Source organism: Catharus ustulatus, chromosome 2, assembly GCF_009819885.2.
Source record: "Catharus ustulatus isolate bCatUst1 chromosome 2, bCatUst1.pri.v2, whole genome shotgun sequence".
NCBI classification, from domain to species: Eukaryota; Metazoa; Chordata; class Aves; order Passeriformes; family Turdidae; genus Catharus; species Catharus ustulatus.
In genome coordinates this window covers 111,375,745-111,394,434 of record NC_046222.1, presented here as the reverse complement: position 1 = coordinate 111,394,434, position 18,690 = coordinate 111,375,745, and the positions used below count along the sequence as shown (strand labels likewise).

The 18,690-nt window shown below is 42.1% G+C and overlaps 1 protein-coding gene across 3 annotated transcripts in view; it reads left to right on the top strand.

Annotated features, from left to right (window-relative positions):
- Positions 1 to 662: 662 nt before the first annotated feature.
- Positions 663 to 18,690, top strand: part of PCYT1B (phosphate cytidylyltransferase 1B, choline) — a 38,809-nt gene continuing 20,781 nt past the window's right edge. The window contains exon 1 of one of the 3 annotated variants that reach the window (XM_033052769.2): positions 663 to 982. In XM_033052769.2, the coding sequence (XP_032908660.1) occupies positions 917 to 982 (66 nt within the window). In that variant the 5' untranslated portion in view covers positions 663 to 916. Of the gene's footprint in view, positions 983 to 10,124; positions 10,292 to 18,690 lie in introns of those variants that run through there. The other 2 variants (XM_033052770.1, XM_033052767.1) reach the window with 2 other exon arrangements.

Sequence of the window (18,690 nt, the reverse complement as noted above, 5' to 3'; positions counted from 1 at the left end):
CACATCCCACTCAGGGGCAGGTGGGAGAGTGTGTGAGTGGCTGTGTGCTGTTTAGCTCCCTGCCAGGTTAAACCAACAACACCTACACACAGCCTCTCCTTCACAGGAGTGGGATACTGTTTGCTTTACTTCTTTTTTTAAACACGTGCACAATCACCAACAGTGATGTGGGATTCAAAATCAGAAGTTATTCCATTTTTAAGCTACAATAAATAAATATTTATAAAATAACAATATCTCTAAATTTTTCAGTTTGAATAAAAATAGAATGCCACTGCATTTCACATATACCTAGCCTTCACATGCTTTGGATTTTTGAATTGGCTGGATTTTAATGCTTCTGATTAAAATTAAACAATACCCTTTGTCAGCTGTCATGTGAACAGTGGCATGTTTGTCATTCAGGTGATGCTGTGATTTGAGCCAGTACACAGTGATACAGTTAATTTCCCAAACGGAAGTTGTTGCCATAGCTCCACTGTGGGACAGCACAGATCAAACAAAAGACTTTTTCATGGATGCTAGTTCAATCCTGACATTCATCTCTGGCCGTAACAAGAATGCATCTGTTTCCCACAGCACAGCATAACAAGCTTATTTAAATGCTGCAAGGGGGAAAAAATAAAAGAAGGGGGGAGCAAGGGATGGACTTTGCTTTGGGAAGGAAAAATAACCCAGCAAGGCTTGGGACTTCCTCTGCTAAAGGCTTTATCACAGCACGTAGCTTTGAGCTAATCTTTAACTTCCCTTTGGACAGCCATACAAGAACAACTTGGACAGCCAACAAGAACAACCCTTGCTCAATTGTCATTTAAGAACAAGAAGTGGGAATTCTGGTGGTTCAGAGCCAACAAGATTCCCTCGAGTCAAGTGTGATAGCTGCAGAGAAAAGTGCAAGACAAGCATAGTAACGAAGATGGTAGGCAGCAAAAAACACAGTACGGAAGAAGAAGCTCAGGAAACTCCCAGATTTCAACAAAAGGTGACAAAGATGTATTTATTTTTGTTTTGTTTTCTCAGTGCTGTAAGTTAAATATATAAGTTATTAATAGTAAATACCGTAAACTCATTGCAAGCATTCCAAGATAATATAGACAGTAGTTTACATTAGCATAGGAAAGTACAAATGGAGTACAGTATCAAAATTAATGGACAAAATAATTACTGTATTGAGGATTATTTTTTTTCTTCCTTTTAATTACTAAGAGTGTGCTTGATCTGCTGCAAAAACAGTAGGACAAAAAGTTAAAACTCTCAGATTCAGACGTTACACATTAAGCTTATGGCAGGTAATGCTTTTGATGATGGAAAAAAATCTGTTAAAACTAAAAGTGATGCTATAAAAACAATGCCAATAAATCATGCATGACTGCAAGATTGCAAATTCACCTGTACTATGTCTGCTTTAAAATGCTTAAACATTATTGTATTGCTGTTAAGTACAGACTGTCTTTGTGAAGAATTGTGTCTGCATTGTGTATGCATGCTACTCAACATCTAAGTGTATATGTTCTAGTGTATGTTTCCTACAAACATACACATACAGTATTTCATTATCTTACTTTTAATCCTTACGTTGACCTGAATTAATGCACGTTATCATTCAATTAATTTCAAGTTTTTCCTTCTAATTTCATCCAGCTCTGACCACTTCTGCAGCTGCTTACTAAACTGTGCTATACATGTGACATTTCAACAAGACTTATTCAACTGTTTGGGGGGCTAAACTCCTAAAGAACCACAAATTTCATAAATTAAAAATAAAAGAAATCTCCAATTATAACTTTACAAGCCATCTTTGCTTTCAAAACTCTTCATATATAGTTAATTGACAGATGTATGAAAAAATAGATGCTCCTCCATGTGTTTATCGATAATGATAATGCAGACATTTATGTTAAAAGGGCAAATTCCTTGCTTAACAGGCCTCCAAATGCCTTTTTTTCAATGCACAGCTTTTTTTAATTTCCTACCTGAGTTACTTGCTAACAACAGGATGAAGAGAATAAAGTTGTTATTAGGATGTTAAGGCTCTGAAATAAAAACGTGAAATAGAAAAAAGAACACTCACTAATTTCCATTACAACAGAGAAGTCCATGGAATGAACATTCAGAGACACTCTTTTTCTTTCTTAAACAAACACAATTCAATTCAGATTACAGTTAAATTACAGCAAATCCTAGTAACTGGACCAGAATTGGTGGAATTATGCTAACTGGAACAGAGAGCAGAATCTCATCACCTGCTTGCCTAATACAATATTCCTATTCAAGCCTAGAAGAAAAGTACAAAATATTATAATGCACATTAAATAGGGAAGACAAGTGAGAGCAAACTCACAGAAAATGAGCCCTCACTTAATTATAATGTCTAAGAATTAAGTCTGATGCCAGTGGTATTCAAGAGCATACAGTTATTGCCACAGCATGAAAGTCTCTGTTTTAACTACTTTCAGCACTCTCTCTTTATAATTGCACAAAAATGAACAATTAATGTATAAGCAGAACATTATTGCAGAGAGGCTGTTACATTTCAAGACCTGGCTGAAGATCAAATGTGCTTCCATGGATGAATACTCTCAGCATTCATTATTTCACATCCCATTGGCAGAAAGGAGGACAGCATCATGAGATGCTGCAAAGTCTTGTTGTAATCCTGACAACTCTGGTGCTGGGGAAGGCTGTGCTCACACTGTGGGGAAGCTACAAGGGCCAGGTGCTCCCTGCAGTGGGGGAGCCTGGCAGGAAGCTGGGGCCTTTTCCCCAGCCTGAGTGTGAGCAGGGCAGCCTGCAGATAGGAGTCAGGATTAGCCAGGACAAGCCCACAGTGATGAGACTGGTCTCAGAACAAACCAAAAACACGACTCAGGGTCAGGTCTGGTGATGGTAACCTGGGTCGGACGCAAGTGATCACCAGGCAAGTTGTAGAATGAGCTGGGTTTGCAAGAACCTAAAAAGTAATTTACTTCCAGCCCTTGTGTCACAGGCAGGGACACCTTCCACTAAAGCAGATTGCTCAAAGCCCAATTCAGTCTGGCCTTGAACACTTCCCCTGGGGGATCACCAGGTCCAGGAAGGCAGGTTCCATGTCAGGCTATGGAGCCAGGGGCACAGCTGTGGCTGAGCTGGATGGAGACCAGCACTCCTACAGCTCAGCTCCAGCAAGGACCAACAGCACAGACCAGGAACTGGGGCTGCACAGGGGGCCAGTACAACGAGGACACCAAAGCCAGTCAGGCTGGTGGCACAGGAGGAATTGCAGAAGATCCCACACAGCCATGGTCCAGGCCCCACTGTGCTCAACTCAGGACTTGGGAAGGCTCTATGTAGCTGTCAGGGTGTAGCAAGGAGCAGCTGCTCCATGAGAATAAGGAGACAATGACATGGTGTGGCTGGTGGAGGTGGGGGACTTGACACCCAGGGCTGCATCCCACAGATGCAGGCAGGGTGAGCTGTCAGGCCCAGCCGAGAGTCCAGATCATCACACAAGATTTTGGATCTGCCTCATCCCCACAGACAAGGTAGAAACATAGGTCAGGCCTGGTGGTGGTGTCTCCTTGTGTGTTGCTGCTCCAGTGGCACTTGATCCTGCTTTCCAACACCAGCAAGTCACAAATTTTTAATTCCTTTCAAGTCCAGCTTTTGATTCTTCCTGTGGACACTAGCAGGAAAGTAACAGTGAACCTGAGAGAAAAGCTTTCCAGTTAGGTTTGGTACTTGATCTGCCTTACTTTAGGCAAAATGGAAGAAGCTGTTACAGGAAGAGGCATTCAGATAATAACTAGTAAAAGCTATACTAGCTCCCAGATAGCCATTTTACAGTGCATAAAGTTGGTGTTTTGCTTTAAATAAAGTGTATGTGTTTACCCAGATTATGAAACTCTCCAGTTTCACTCTTATTAAGTTTTTGGTACCCAAAATATTAATGTGAACCCCTAACAATCACTCAAATGCAGTTTACAGTATGATTTCTTATGTTTCACTTGGCAGCTTTGCATTTGGAATAGTATGGGAAAAAAGCTGTGAAGGCACTTGCCTGAAACATTGACAAATGGAAAGATAAAGCTTGACAGGAACAGTGGAGAGAAAAAAAAGTATTGGAGACTTGTAATCCTGGAAAAGATAACACGACAGAATACTGATGATCAGTCCAAGAAGTCTGAAATTGAGCTGGCAGAAAAGGAAGGCAACAGAGAGATTGAAAATGGATAGAAGTGAGCGCAATACAAATATGTTCAAGAAAGGTAGTCTTAAGTTTGTGTGGATTTAAGGAGATTGGAGTGCTTATCTGGAAAGCCAAAAGAAGAGAAAAGGGTAGAAGGGATAATGACACCGTTTAAATGTAAATAGTAAAGAGATTTTTCTTAAATTATATTTATCTGTAACAATAAGAAGAAGGCAAGAGAATATGAATAATTCAGACAAAGTTTATATTGAAATATATAGAGAGTTCTGTGGTGTTCAGCATTGTATTTCTTGGTAGCAGTAAAGTTGCAGCTGTAGTCCTGTGCTTGCACCACTCTGTAAAAAAATCTACAGAGAACCTGAAACAGAGCAGGGAGGATAATGGAAAGATTGTAACATATGACCTATGAGAAATTATTGCAGCTGGGCTGGTTTAGTCTAAAAAAAATCAAGAGGTATGTAACAAAAGTACCAGCCTGCCTGCTTAATATCTGCTCTCTGCTTCAAATCCTCAAACTATTGTCTCAAAATCTTAACTACAGTAGTCATACAAAAGCCAAGGAGAATAAATCTGTTCTCTGTAGCAAAAGCAAGCAGTGGCAGTAGTTTGCAGCAATGGAGGTTCAGATTAGACATTCAGAAAAACTTTCTGGTAGGAGTGAACAGTGTTAGAGTGGATTAAATAGATTATTTGAATTCTGGGAAGGGAAGGATCAACAGATGTTAGCTGATCTAAGTGCTGTCTAACCTCTGTGCATCCATCAGTAAAGTGTCACTGCTGAGAATCCCTCAACTCCCCTAACAACATTTACTCAATAAATAGAAGCTTGATTATTAAAATTAGCAACGACAATCTAATAACGGGACAGATCGACTTAATATTTCCCACACTAAGTGACCATCCCTCTGACTCAGGAAGAGTGAAATGAAGACAGATAACCTCTTGATCAAAACCCAACCATGATTTCTCATATCTTTCTTTCAGAAGTGTTTATAAAACTAGTTCATGAAAGAGCAAGAACACAAAGAACCTCTCCCAAAGTGGATAACGCCACTTCTTCAAAACAGTGCTACAAAGCACAGATGAATGGCATCACCAAAGGCCACTATTTTCAAGAATTTGTGTATTTCAGATGATTTACATTTAAACCATATCAGAATTAACATGACATTTCTAGTTAAACTCTTACATAAAGACTAATTTGATTTGCTACAAGTATCCTGAGAACATAGGTTTTAATAAACATTGCATCTTCACTACAGAATTGTGGAAAGAACCAGGTATAAAATCACGCTGTACCAAATACCGTGTTTTTACTCTTCATAATTTATGGACTGTCATTGCATATAGAAAAACTTTGTGGATTTAATCTGCATACATTTTATAAGACGATTTCATAAATAGTAAATATTTTTTATTTATTCTGACATAAACAGGATAGTTTGTAAGCATTGTGCATTCCACTGGAATGATGAACTGCTCTTAAAAATTAATTAAAGCTACAGTATCAGCCAACATTACATGGAAGCAGCAAGGTTATTGATGTTGGAGGCAATAAAAACCTATAGGGTGTAGTTTAATTCATACCTTTCATTCTCTACCCTTTTTCCCACCTACACAGGAGGGAAAAAATATCAACCATTGTGAGGTTTTAATCTCAGTCTAAAAATATATGATTTAACTAATTGTTCATCTCAGCAATAAGGTATCTTTTTCTGCTATTTTTGACTATTAATTCTAGCATGTCTAGAATTAACGTGACATTGATAGATACAGAAACCCATAAATGCAGGGATTCATGCATACATATATACATATATGTAGAAACACAGTATTTTAACAAATCTGCTCCAGACATAAACCATTCCTTCATCTTAGAGTCTTGCAGTTGACCTTATGAAGTCTTGCAGTTAAAACCTTCAGTATCCTAAACATACCCATTGAAGCAAAATTCATTAAAGCTCATCAGTTAAATACTCAGTAATTTACTCTGTTATGTTTTCTTGTAGATACTTGGCTTTGATGTCAAACACTATTTAACCACAGAGTTTTTTTCAGAGTTTCCTGATGACTTTTGAACAGAAATTATGTGAGGGTCTGTTTGTCTTCATTTTGACTCAATTAGTGGTCAAAAGACATTTGCAGCCTCTTTCAGGCAAAGACCATATTAAATGCAACTTCTGCTGTGCTAATTGATGCTTGAGATCCATGAAGCTCAGAGAGGGACCATACTTTCAGTTTGAGAAATGAGAGGATTTAAATGTAACACCTAAACGTATTTTTAAAATCTTTTATAATTAATTGTTGCAGCTTGAGAACTGAAGTTCTGTATAAAAAACCCCAAACCACTATGTATCAGGTGGAACCTTCCTAGCAACTGAAGTTTTTCCCTGTTTGATGCCTATTCAATTCAGACCTTGAAATTAGTGGTAGGAGAATTGGGATAATGGTTTCCTGGCTTGTTTACCTGTAATTTGTACAGCTTTGGACAAGATTTTTATGCATTAGATGTCTATTCAACCCAAGCAGCTGTTGCAAAGAGCTCAGCCATTGAAATGCCTGGTGATGTGTCCCTGTTACTTGTGGAGAAATGGCAGGAGGCTGCCCAGGAGACCATGATCAACCTGGCACAGGATATTGGTTACAGAAATGAAATTAAATGCATGGACCTCCCCACCCACGACTCTTGCTCCACTGTTCTTTTAAAAGCTGGCTGACTTGTAAGGATTCACAGAATATCATCTGTTGAGCTTTTCCAATCAAATCTAATTTGTATTTATTTATTTTAGAGAGTTAAGAAGACACATTCCAGCCTTTTGAAAGCTCATTTATCCCCAACAGCTAGAAGATGCAGTTTAGGATACCTTATTCAAGATATCCAATATGTTGACTGAGATTTTTAGTCAAATTCCATTTGGACAGACGTGATAGACTCTACATCCTTCTCTCTGCCATTATTTCAACTTCCTCTCTCTCTCATGTAATGAGGTACACAATTTTTTTTTCATACACTTCAAACAGAAGGACCGAATACATGAAGTATTTACCAGAGATGGAAATTAAATAAGCAGCATGAAAAGTATTCCACTTCCACTTTGAAATTCTGGGCCAGCTCAGATAGGTGATAACACTACCGCAAGAGACATCATTCTGTAATGTTGAATGTATATGGAAAAACGTATCTGTAGGGAAGATGAATCAAAATGCACCTGGAGTCAATAGCACACTCTCAGCATGAAAGCAAAGATGAAATTTGGCCTTTCATACTCAAAAGAAATAGAAGGCAAGGGAATTTACAATTCCAGTATATTGGCAATCATCCAACTTCAAGAAAGTCTCCTTTCATCTCTATTCCCATGCACTTGCCTGGTCAGGGAGGGCTGGACACCCACCCTGGATATGTCCATACCTGGTGCTACACCTTCAGGACACCAGCACCACTCTCTGAAGAGCTGGTATATGTGGTTGGGTTTATAAAAGGGCTGCCTGCTACCTCTGGTTGCTTCAGTCCTAGCACTGCTCATCTGTGCTGTCCAAATATTCTTCTAAAAGCGTAACACTCTTGCAAATATTTTTCCTGAGAAAATGAGCTACAAATTTCAGGCCGAGTGCTGCATTAATCATGGTTTAATCATTTCCCTTGAGTATGCTTTCCATAATGTGTGAGTAGCTCTTGCAGAATCACTGATAAAGGAACTCAGTTAATAAGGAAAAGATTCAGCTGTGAGATTCATTTAGTTTGGCTACCTGTTTTTCTTTCTTAATCACTTTTTTGACGTGTATTTTCCTTTTTTCTTGACAGCTGACTCATTTTTTCTTTTGACATTCTACTTTCTTTCTCATCTCCTCTTATTTACTTCTCTACGCCTTTCCCTTTCACCTAGTTCATACATTTTTGTATTTCACTTGGTTTTCTTTGAAGATGCGCAAAAGATAAATATGTTTGAAATTTGGGTCTCAAGGGGACCCAAATTCTCTTATAATTACTCATGGGTCTGGATGGCCTTAGATACTTGTGCCCTCTGATGAAGTCTGGTTTTTAAAAACAACACTGATAGTGCCCACTGAAGCTAAGTACTACTGAAATCCACTTTTTTGATTCTATGAAGGTTAACGATATAGCCAATGGAGCCTCTCTGTTTGGCTTTATATTATCTTGGACATATTCTCATGCTATTTTAGAGTAAGAAGGATGGTAATGTCACTTCAGCAGTACAGAAGCTACCGTTGTGTGTGTTGAAGCAGCTGTACAGCACAACCGAAGATGTAGTCGTGGTTCCTGGGCAGGTGTCAGCCAGGTTCCATGTGAAGGGCCTGGAATGCTCAGTCTGCCTAATATTAGAAGCATTTTGCTGCATTTAGTGATGCCTGGAGAGGCTACGTAGAACAGAGGCTAGACAGGGTTAAAGGAATAAAGTAGGTATTTATTAAAAAGGCCTTCAAAGGATACAGCTTGGGCAGTACAACAGCCCGGCCATGGCTACGTCCAAGATGGATGACGGATCACATGTTTTCACACTTTTATAAGTTTTGGTCCATTTGCATATTGGAATTAATTATCCAATTACAGCTTCAGATTATGAGGTCTTTTCTTCTCAGATTGCTCTCCTCAATTCCCTGTTGTTTATACTTTTTGTACTTTTGGGGCCTGAAGCTACAACGGTGTCCTTGGTTCTCAGGCTGGAAAAGGATTGTTTTGTCTAACTGAACTGAAGAGAACTTCTAACACTTTATGTGAAATACAGAGTTATATACTAATGCAGTTGAGAATCTGGAAAATATGAAAGCTAAAACTTAAGGCATCATGAGAGAAAGCTGCTATCATTACAGCCACGTCCCTTACCTATCTCTCGGCAGAACAGAACGACGCTTTTGCCAAAACTGTTATAACAACTTTCACTAAAAGACAATTAATTTATCCAGCACCAAGAGTCTGGTACTCCCAGCAGCTGGCCGGGGAGAAGCGGGCGGTCTCTCCGGCGGTGCAGGCGGCCCGGGATCCGGCGCGGCCGGCGGGAGCTGTCCGGTCAGCACCGCGCCGCCTTCGGCTGCTTCGAGCGGCCAAACCTCCCGGCGGGTCGCTGAAGGCCCGCACCGCTCCGGCACCCACCGCGCCTGCCGTGCTCGGAACACGGGTCGGGGCTTGAGCCAGCAGCGCCCTGGGGGTCAGGAGGGGCCATGGGATCCTGGGGTGCATCAGGGAGAGCATTGCCAGCAGGGCAGGGAGGCGATCCTGCCCCTCCACTCAGCCCCACTGAGGGGTGTCTGCAGTTCTGGGTCCAGTTCTGGGCTCCTCAGGACAAGACAGACATGGAGATCCTGGAGTGGGTCCAGTGGAGGGCAATAGGAATGATGAAGGACTGGAGCACCTCTCTGACAAGGAAGAGCTGAGGAAGCTGGGCCTGTTCAGCGTCTACAAGAGAGGACTGAGAAGGAACCTCATTAATGAATGTGTATACATATGTAAAAGGGGGAGAGCCAAGAGGACGGAGCCTTTTGGAGGCTCCTCTCGGGGTTGCCAAGCTTAGGACAAGAAGCAACGGGCAGAAACTGATGCACAGGAAGTTCTCCCTGAACATGAGGAAGAACTTCTTCACTGTGCAGGTGACCGCTCAGTGGAACAGACTGCCCAGAGAAGTTGTGCAGTCTCCCTCCCTGGAGATGTTCAAGAACCTTCTGGACGCAATCCTGTGCCATGTGCTGTGGGACGGCCCTGCTGGAGCCGGGCGCTCGGAGCCGCTGACCCCGCGGTCCCGTCCAGCGCGGCCCATTCCGGCCTCCGGAGACTCGCGGGGGCGGGGCCCGCCCGCGGAGCCGCCGTGGGCAGCGCGCGGTGGCGCGGCGGGGCAGCAGCCAACCAGAAGCCCGCATGCAAATAATGGGCCCCGCCCCCCGCGCGCGGAGCGGGGCGGGGCCCGCCGGTTGCCGTGGCGACGCGAGCGGCCGAGCCCCCGGGCGGCTCCCGGGGAGACCCCCCGCGCCGGGCGGGCCCGGGCGGCGGCCATGCCAGTGCGTGCGGCCGGTGCTGAGTCAGGAACGGGCATCCCCAAATCCCCCTCCGACACCATGGAGGAGCTGGAACACACCTGCCCACAGCCGCGCCTGGTGAGTCGGGCCCGGCCGCGGCCCGTCCGCTCGAGCCGCCTCGGGTGCTGCGGGGCCGCTGGGCCGGGGGCGAGGGAGGGACCCCCGGGCGGCCGGTGCCGCCTCACTGCGGGTCCCTTTGTGCAATGCCAGGGAAAGGGCGAGCGAAGGCTGTCCGAGGTGGGCTGTGCCGTGCCGTGCCGTGCCGTGCCGTGCAGGAACTCGGGGCAGTGCGGTGACAGCCAGGCAGGATTCCTGGTGCGCCCGTTAAAAACGCGGCTCCCCCGCGCTCCCGACGGGTCCGGGCGCGCCCGGCACCGGCGCTGCTGCCGCATGTGTGCGGATGGCGGGAGCGGCGGCGGGAGGCGTGTGGTGGCCAAGCCGTGTTACGATCTGAAAAGCTTCCTGTGGGAACACAGTAGTGAATGCAGAGGAGCGGCCCGCGCTCCAGGGAGTCGGGAGTGGCAGCCCCCGGGGGCTCCCCAGTGACCGCCCGGCCGCGCTCTGCCCTGCGGGCCGGCTCTCGGTGGGGTTACTGCTCCCAGGAATGGCAAATCCCGCTTTTCTCAACTTCCAGAGTCCCGTGAGGAATTGCCCGTTTGATTCAGGATGTGTAAGGAAGAAGAGAGTGTCGGAGAGCTGCGGTTTTTGGGGGGACAGGAGAATGAGGGAGGGCCGGGAGAGTGGTACTAAAATAACTCCTCTGATGTTCTTTGCTTAAAGACTCCCTCAGACCGTGTAGGCAACTTTACAAGGCTGCTGTGCACCAAGAGTGGAGTTCTGAGAGCTGTCCTTCTTTTCATGTGCTCATTTGAAATGTTTTGAGTGTTTCCTTGCTTCTTATTTAAATCTTACTATTCCCACCAGGAAAGATCTCTCCTTACCCCAGCATGGTGGTAGAAAGCTGGTAACAGCAATAATAAATACAGTCACAGAATTGTGGAGTCAGTGTCAAGATGTGAAAATTCATCATGTATGCAACAGTTTAGTCCTGGAGATCATTTAACACCAAAATTCAGTCACAGTGCTAATTAAAACATATTTAAACATCAAACTTCAGTAATTAAATTCAACACTATAGTTGAGACATTGTTCTGATATGACAAGAAATAGCAACAGTCATTGGAGCTGACCTAAATTAATATTTTCTTCTTGCTCAAGTTATAATTAGATTCAGGTTTAAAGAAGACTGTTAATTTGTTCATGGAAAGCTTTTGAAGCTGTTTTAATAGGGAAAGTTAGCTCAGGTGTAGTAACTACAGTGTGCTCATACAGGCTGTCTAAGACTCTGTCAAAAGCTCAGATATAACAACCTGTTTGAATGTATTACTCTGTGTAGTCTGACATTTTAAAAGATTTTAAAGAAAGGAGTGACAATATGATACCAGTATTTACAGTATCATGCATTCTGGCATAATTTCTGTGGAAATTAAGGTGACAGAGTACATGAATGAAACAGGAATTCATTGCAATGTTTTAGATCTTCCTGACTACCAATAATGGACAATGGAGACACTTTAAATAAGTATTTGTGGAAAGTGTGCCCTTATGAAGTGATACATCATCAGTCATCAGATCTGTGTTATCTTCATGCTAAAAACAAAGTTATCTGGTGAAGTGCAATGAGTGTAATGCAATACACTGAACTCAGAGCATAGGGAGTGAGGCAAACAAGTGTAGTGAAGCAGTGTCTGAAGTGAGAAAAATTAGGGCAGGTGTTCTGAAGAGTTAGAGTGAATCACCCCTTGATAAATGGTCTAATAATATGGTAATCAAGTTCCTATCAGATCTTTTTTAAGATCTTCAGTACTTGGTCTGATCTCATCCTTTGAAGGCAGCATGTGCAGTGGTGGCCGGTAACCTTGTCACCTAGATTATTAGTGTAAAGGAAAGAGGATGTTGCAGGTAACATTTTAATATTGCTTCAACCTCAGGATGGCTTTGGTACCTCAGAATGATATAAGTGGCAAGTCTGTGACATTTACAGATGACTTTTTAATGCTGTTCATTGGTTCTCACAGATATCTAAAATTAATTATCTGGGCTTTCAGGTTATATATAGGCTAAGTTGTAGGGACCACTTTTTCTTGAGAAATCACCTCAGACTTTAGAAGGTGAAAAGGAGTTGGTTCTTTTCTGAAACTGTTGTTGTCCTTTTCATTGAAACAGGAATTATTTCTTTAAAGCCCTAAAATTGGGAATATTTTTAATGGATGTCTGCCATTAGACCTCTGATTTTAGGCCACTAGCTTGTCAGGAACTATCACATTAGGACTAAAGAATCTGTGTCCTTCAAAGATCAGGAAATCAGGGGACATTGAAGGCAATTCTAGGGTAAGTTTCAGTGTGTACTGGAACCTGATGTTTTCCAGTGCCTGGTACTGTTGTAATTATAAATTGCCATTATTTTTTTCCCAAGACACTCTGTGCATTTTCTTAACCAGCTGAAGCATTAATGAGCATTTGTGTTGCTTCAGTCAATTCCTCTGCTCCATCTCTGACTTAATCTTTGTCTTTATGTTCTCAGCTTCCATGTATCTTAATGCCAGGAAAATGTCTCTCTGAGTGACCCCATGTATCTTGGTCTCAATACACAACAGAGAAATAAACCCATCAGAGTCACAGGTTTTATCGACAATGGTGGTTTTAGGAGTTTTGTAGTCAAGAAAAAAACCCTCACAAATAGCATTTCTCCAGTCATGGTTTGCATCCTTTTGCATTTATCTCTTCTCTGGACCAAACTATGTTAGGTCCCTTTCTCATCTGCTGTGGCCCCATTCATATTTTTAAGCCTCAGAACACCGTGGTTTGGTCATGGGGACTTTCAGTGTTTGGGATAAACATGACCTCTGGTCATATCATGCCGCACATTGATGATATGGCGTTTGCCTCTGGATAACTTTCAGTGGGCTGCAGAGTGCTGCTGGGCTGTGGATCTCAGCCTGGGATTCCTGCCCTTAGGGCTTGCCCATGTGCATCAGTACTACAAAGGAAAACTCTTAGTTTAACTAAGAGATACCGTAACAGGAAATACCAAAGTGGAAATACAAAACCTTGTGAAATTATTTGCCTTTTTTTTTTTTTTTAATAATATATTTATGTCACTTGGGATCAAGAGTTTGACTTTGGTTCTACATGTATCTAGCTCCTTGAAGGACTGATGTGTCCTTTGAAAATTACCAGTCCTCACCTGAAAGAAACAAGCAGGCATTTCAACACACTTTGTTCAGGAAGACAGTTCCACGCGACATCTTTCATAAAAGAAAACAATGGGAGTTTTTAAGGACAGTGCTGCAGATAAACCGAACCCAAATACACACTGGATGTTACTTGAAAACAAACTTCAGAATGTACTGCTTGGCATTGTACTTCATCTTTCCCTTGAACACACTGAGAGCTTCTTTTCCCTATATTTCATGGCTCTGTCATGCAGGGCAATGCAACATACATTTCCATCCCAGTACTTAATTTGAGAAACCAGGTAAGGTAACCCTCCTGAATTAGCTGGGGTGAACCATAGGGGAGGAGAGGGAGTAGGTAGGTGGTAGGTATGTGGCTGATTTGCTCACAGGCACATCAGTGGGTACAGGACAAGGCAGGAGGAATTAAGCAGCTGTTTTCATTAATTTAAAGTGAATCTATCTTTAAGGTGATGTAAAGAAGCAGGTAAGTGGTTTTTGTTCTGTCTGCTCTGCCCTAGGCAGTGCTATCCCAGAAATACTGAGCTGTTCAAGGGTGTTTGACATCCATACTACCCTTAGATGTCTGCTCTCAGGCAGCTGAAGCAGTGGCCAGATCTCATTTCTTGTACAGAAAGTGACACTGGGGCCCTGTGTGGAAGTACCCAAATAGATTTTGGGGGCTATTTTCCATCATCATTGCAAGGACAAGTTAGCTGGATACTTTGTCTATCCATATGGCAGATAAAACATGTTCTGCCAAGGCACTGCAAGTGTTGTGGCCATTTGAGGTTCACCCTTGCAATCCCAGCACTGCTCCAAAGCCCAGATTTACTTCTGTAGTGTTGTGAGATTAGAGGCTTTTACAGGTCAATAGGAATTAGGTATTAAGTGTCTTGGGTGCACTGAATCTACAGTACTTGGAGAATGAGACTCAAGTACAACTGAATACAACAGATCTCACATAATTTTAGGTAACTGCTGCTTTAGCCATTTTGTTTATTTTCTTGATTTTTTTATAAAAAATGAGAGTACATTAATTCAATTTTTTCCCAGTTATTGAAGTACGTTTGGAAAACACTTGGGTTTTTTTATTTTATTGAAGAGTAGAGGAGAATATTTTAGTGTTTGCACACGCTGGAGCTGTGTAATGGTTCAAAGAGTCACTCTGCTTCTTTAGACAATTTCTGGTCAATAAGCTTAAACACAAAATTAGAAATAATTGCAAGGAAAGTGTACATGCCTTGGATTCCTGTATTTTCATCCCTTCATATTTATAGAGAATGTTTTAAGAGGTTCTGATGCAACTCCTAGAATAATTTCAGTATTTTATTTCCATGAGCTTTCACAGATCTTCACATTCATCTTTCCTGTATCACTGGAAGGCAATTTTAATCAAAGGAGCGAATGATTAATGTAGGAGGGGGTTATTGTGGTTTAAAAGTGTCCTATGCATCTGTTTCTCTCTCACGTGATGTTATTACAGGGGGTCTGCCATCTGTTTACTTCAGTGTGGAATTAAGCATAAATAAATATGTAAATAGCCTTACATTTAAGGAACCCAAAATTACTTTTTTTGCCTATTTATTTAGTCCTTTAGAAGTTTGGGTTTTGTTCTGGATTATTTTCATTTTCATCAATGTTGGCTACTACATAAAACCACAAACCCATAAAAACGTGCCAAGTAAGGTTTGTGCTTGGGGACATGTAGCAATTTTTGCTGCACTTAAAAAAAATAAATTGCCCATAGACATGAAAAATCTGGTTAGATTTCCTGTTCTTACGTCAGAGGACATGCAGCTTGTATACGTTCTGAAATGTCACCCCAGGACATACAGTTTCTGCAAAAACTCATTGCAATACATATTTGTCAGATACACAGAACTACAGATACCTTTTCAGGAATCAGAAATGACCCATAAACACAGGGAGAAAACATTACATTCTGTATATTGCATTCTGTGCTTGCAAATGTAATGGTATTTTAGAAACAGGTTTTATTAGGAGAATATTACCAACTTCTTAAACTGTGCTGTTGCCACTACCACAAAGGTTTGTATCACATTTTTAAAAAGGAGTGGAAAAATATTGTAAATAGATTTTCTCTGCTCCCTCCTCAGGAACATAGACAACACTATAACATAACATATGTATAAAATGTAAAAACAACTCAGCACATATGTGGATATGGAGCAGAAGAAATACAAAATTAGGAGACAAGTACTGACTACACAGGCAAGAATATGTGTAGTGTATACTCACACATCCACAATCCTGCACAAACATTGAGTACAGCCCTGTCTATCCCAGTGTGTCATTTGTTTCCATGAAATCTGCTTTCCTGTTTTACACACATATAAACAGATGGTATAAGGCGAAACCTCTCGAGAAAGGCACTGGAGGAATCAGGAATCTTGTTAAGAGGCTCATTGCCCTCCCTATGGGAAAATTGATCTTCCCAGAGTTCTTCTGCTGACAGCTGAGGGACTGCAGAATATGTATCTCCTGTGCAGGAGGAAAAAAGGTTTGGGGTTTTTTTTTGCTTCTTCATAGCTCTGCTTCTGAGTAATGGTGTATACAAAATGCTGTCCTACGTCCAACATGAAATAATTGATAAATGTAAAGCATCTCTGTAAAGAAGTACAAGTAGAGATTGATTATTTGGCCAAATTCACCCAATAGTTTAGCTGAGGTGATATATAACTGTATATAACTGATATATATACAAATGTATAACTATATAACTGAGTTGCTTTCAGAAGATTAACCCTTGCCTATGTTAAAGCAGAGTTGGGTTCTTTTAGCCATATATCAGGTGAATTTGCAGATGACACGAAGTGGTGTTGGGAGCATTGATCTGCTTGAGGGTAGAAGGATCTGTAGAGAGACCTGGAGAGACTCATCAGTGGGCTGAGGACAAGAGCTCAATAAGGGAAAGTGCCCTGTCCTGCACTTGGGTCACAACCACCCCATGCAACATTACAGGCTGGGGGAGATGTGGCTTGAAAGGAATCTGGGATTCTGGTCACCAGCCAGCTGACCAGGAGCCAGGTGGCCCAGAAGTTCAATGGCACCTGGCCTGTATCAGCAATAGTGTGGCCAGCCAGGACCAGAGTAGCAATTGTCACCCTTACTCAATGCTGATGAGGCCACACCTCGAGTACTGTGTCCCTCACTTCAAAAAAGATACTGGAGTGCTGAAGTGTATCCAGAGAAGGGCAGCAAGGGTTATGGAGGATCTGAAACACGTCCTTTGAGGAATGGTTGAGGAAGCTGGGTTTGTGTAGTCTTGCCAAGGCTCAGAGAGCAGCTCATTGCTCTCTACAGCTGCCTGAAAGGAGGGTGTAGTGAGATGGGAGCTGGTCTCTTCTGCTGTGCCTGCAGTGAGTGGACCAGAGGAAGTGGCCTTAAGCTGAGACAGAGGAATTCAGATTAGATATTGGAAATTTTTTTTTTCAGTGTTAGAGTAGTCAGACATTGGAATAGGTTGCCATGGGATATGTGGAGTCAGCATCCCTGGAAGTGCTCAAGAGGCATCTGGATCTGACACTGAGTGATGTGTTTTGGTGATTTCAGGTTACAGTGCAAGTGCTGGGTTGACAGTTGGACTGGATGGTCTTAAAGCTCTTTTCCAAACTTCATGATTCTGTGATGCTGTACAATAATGTACAAGTAAAAGAAATTTGTGATAGACATTCTAAACACAGGAGCTGATGTTATCACCACTGAATTTATCAGTAAAACATTGAGTGGCATTAGAGCAGTGGTTACACATTTTTGGTCTGTTGACCATGGCCAACCTTCAGCATTACTCCTGGGCCAGTAAGCACTTGCCACTGGGCACTGAGTTACAAATGCCCCACAGCCAGTTTGGTTCTTGGTGATGGTGGCTGCAGGCTGGTGATTGGCAACTGGTGCCCCTTTAAAAGAGCCACAAGCTTCTTTATCCAGGAATACTATGTATCACTCCTCAGTGCTGGGTTATCTGCCAGCTTTCCTGTCTGTAGCCATCAGGACTAGAGAGGATCCAGGCTCGTGGGCTCCACAGTGCCCTACTTTCAGAGAACCCTGCCTGGACCACTGGCACACAGAGCTCCTTCAAGCCGTGCCAGGGGAGGTGGATGAGTTGCCACGTGTTACATTTCATTTCCAGCTGGTGTTCATGGAGGTTGAGGTGCTTCATTGGCAACTCTTTCACTTGAACTCTGCTTGACTTGGGACCTGTCCTACCTCTAGGATGATTTTGTTTTCTGAGTAATGTGTTCCAGTTCAGTCAAAAGTCATGGCTGTCATGCAGGAATCTTGTCACAAAATTATTTGGCCTTTTGCAAATATTAGAGTAGATTACATAATAGTTGTTCTAGTTTCATAGTCTATGAATCGCTACATATACATATATGATTATGCTTCTTGAAAAGGCAGTGGAAGCTGCTTTTCTTCTGCAGTATCTTCAATTTGTAATTGCATCTTGAATTTAATAATTACTGACTTAATACTAATGATAACCAAGTATATTTGATTGAAGATAAAGCCCAGAAAGAGCAACAAAGATAATTTGAAATGCTTGCAAACAGAATGCTTAAGTTATTGTTCTTATAAGGTTAGTTTGCCATATTTTTTGTTTACATCCACCTCCCTGGGTCAGCAGAAATGTGAGACAGCGGGCTAGACTTTTTTTGATACTGGCATTGATATTAGAACTGTTTGTAAAACGTTTACCAGGAGACAACCACCAGTAGTGCTCAATTACAACTTAAATGCTCATAAATTTACCTTTTTGGGTCAAGGTTACTGACCCAAAGAGCTAGGAGACAGCGTGGTTTTCCTTTTGCACAGTGTTTGCTCCCTGAACCTGTAAGAGAAGACTGTGGTAGTCTTTAACAGGCCTTTCCACTTACAAAGAGTGTTCATGCCTCAGAAACTTGGCACATATTTACTTTGCTATAGTTTTGATCGTTTTTCTTTTTAAATATTCCTTGAAACTGATGTCAGTGTTTCCTGCTTTGTAATTATTGTTTCCCAACATCAGGAGCAGATTGCCGAAATAATCGTTCCTCATATGAGTAGACCTTATCCATGTGTCTTGTTCCAGTGAAATCACTTTTCTGTTTTACATACTGCCTCTGAGACAAAAGGTGGCTGCAGCATCAGACCTCCTGCAGAATTTCCCCGCAGTTTAATTTTTTCATAAGCACAACCTGCTTTATCAAGTGTTGCCTCTGTAGCTGTACTGGTTCATGA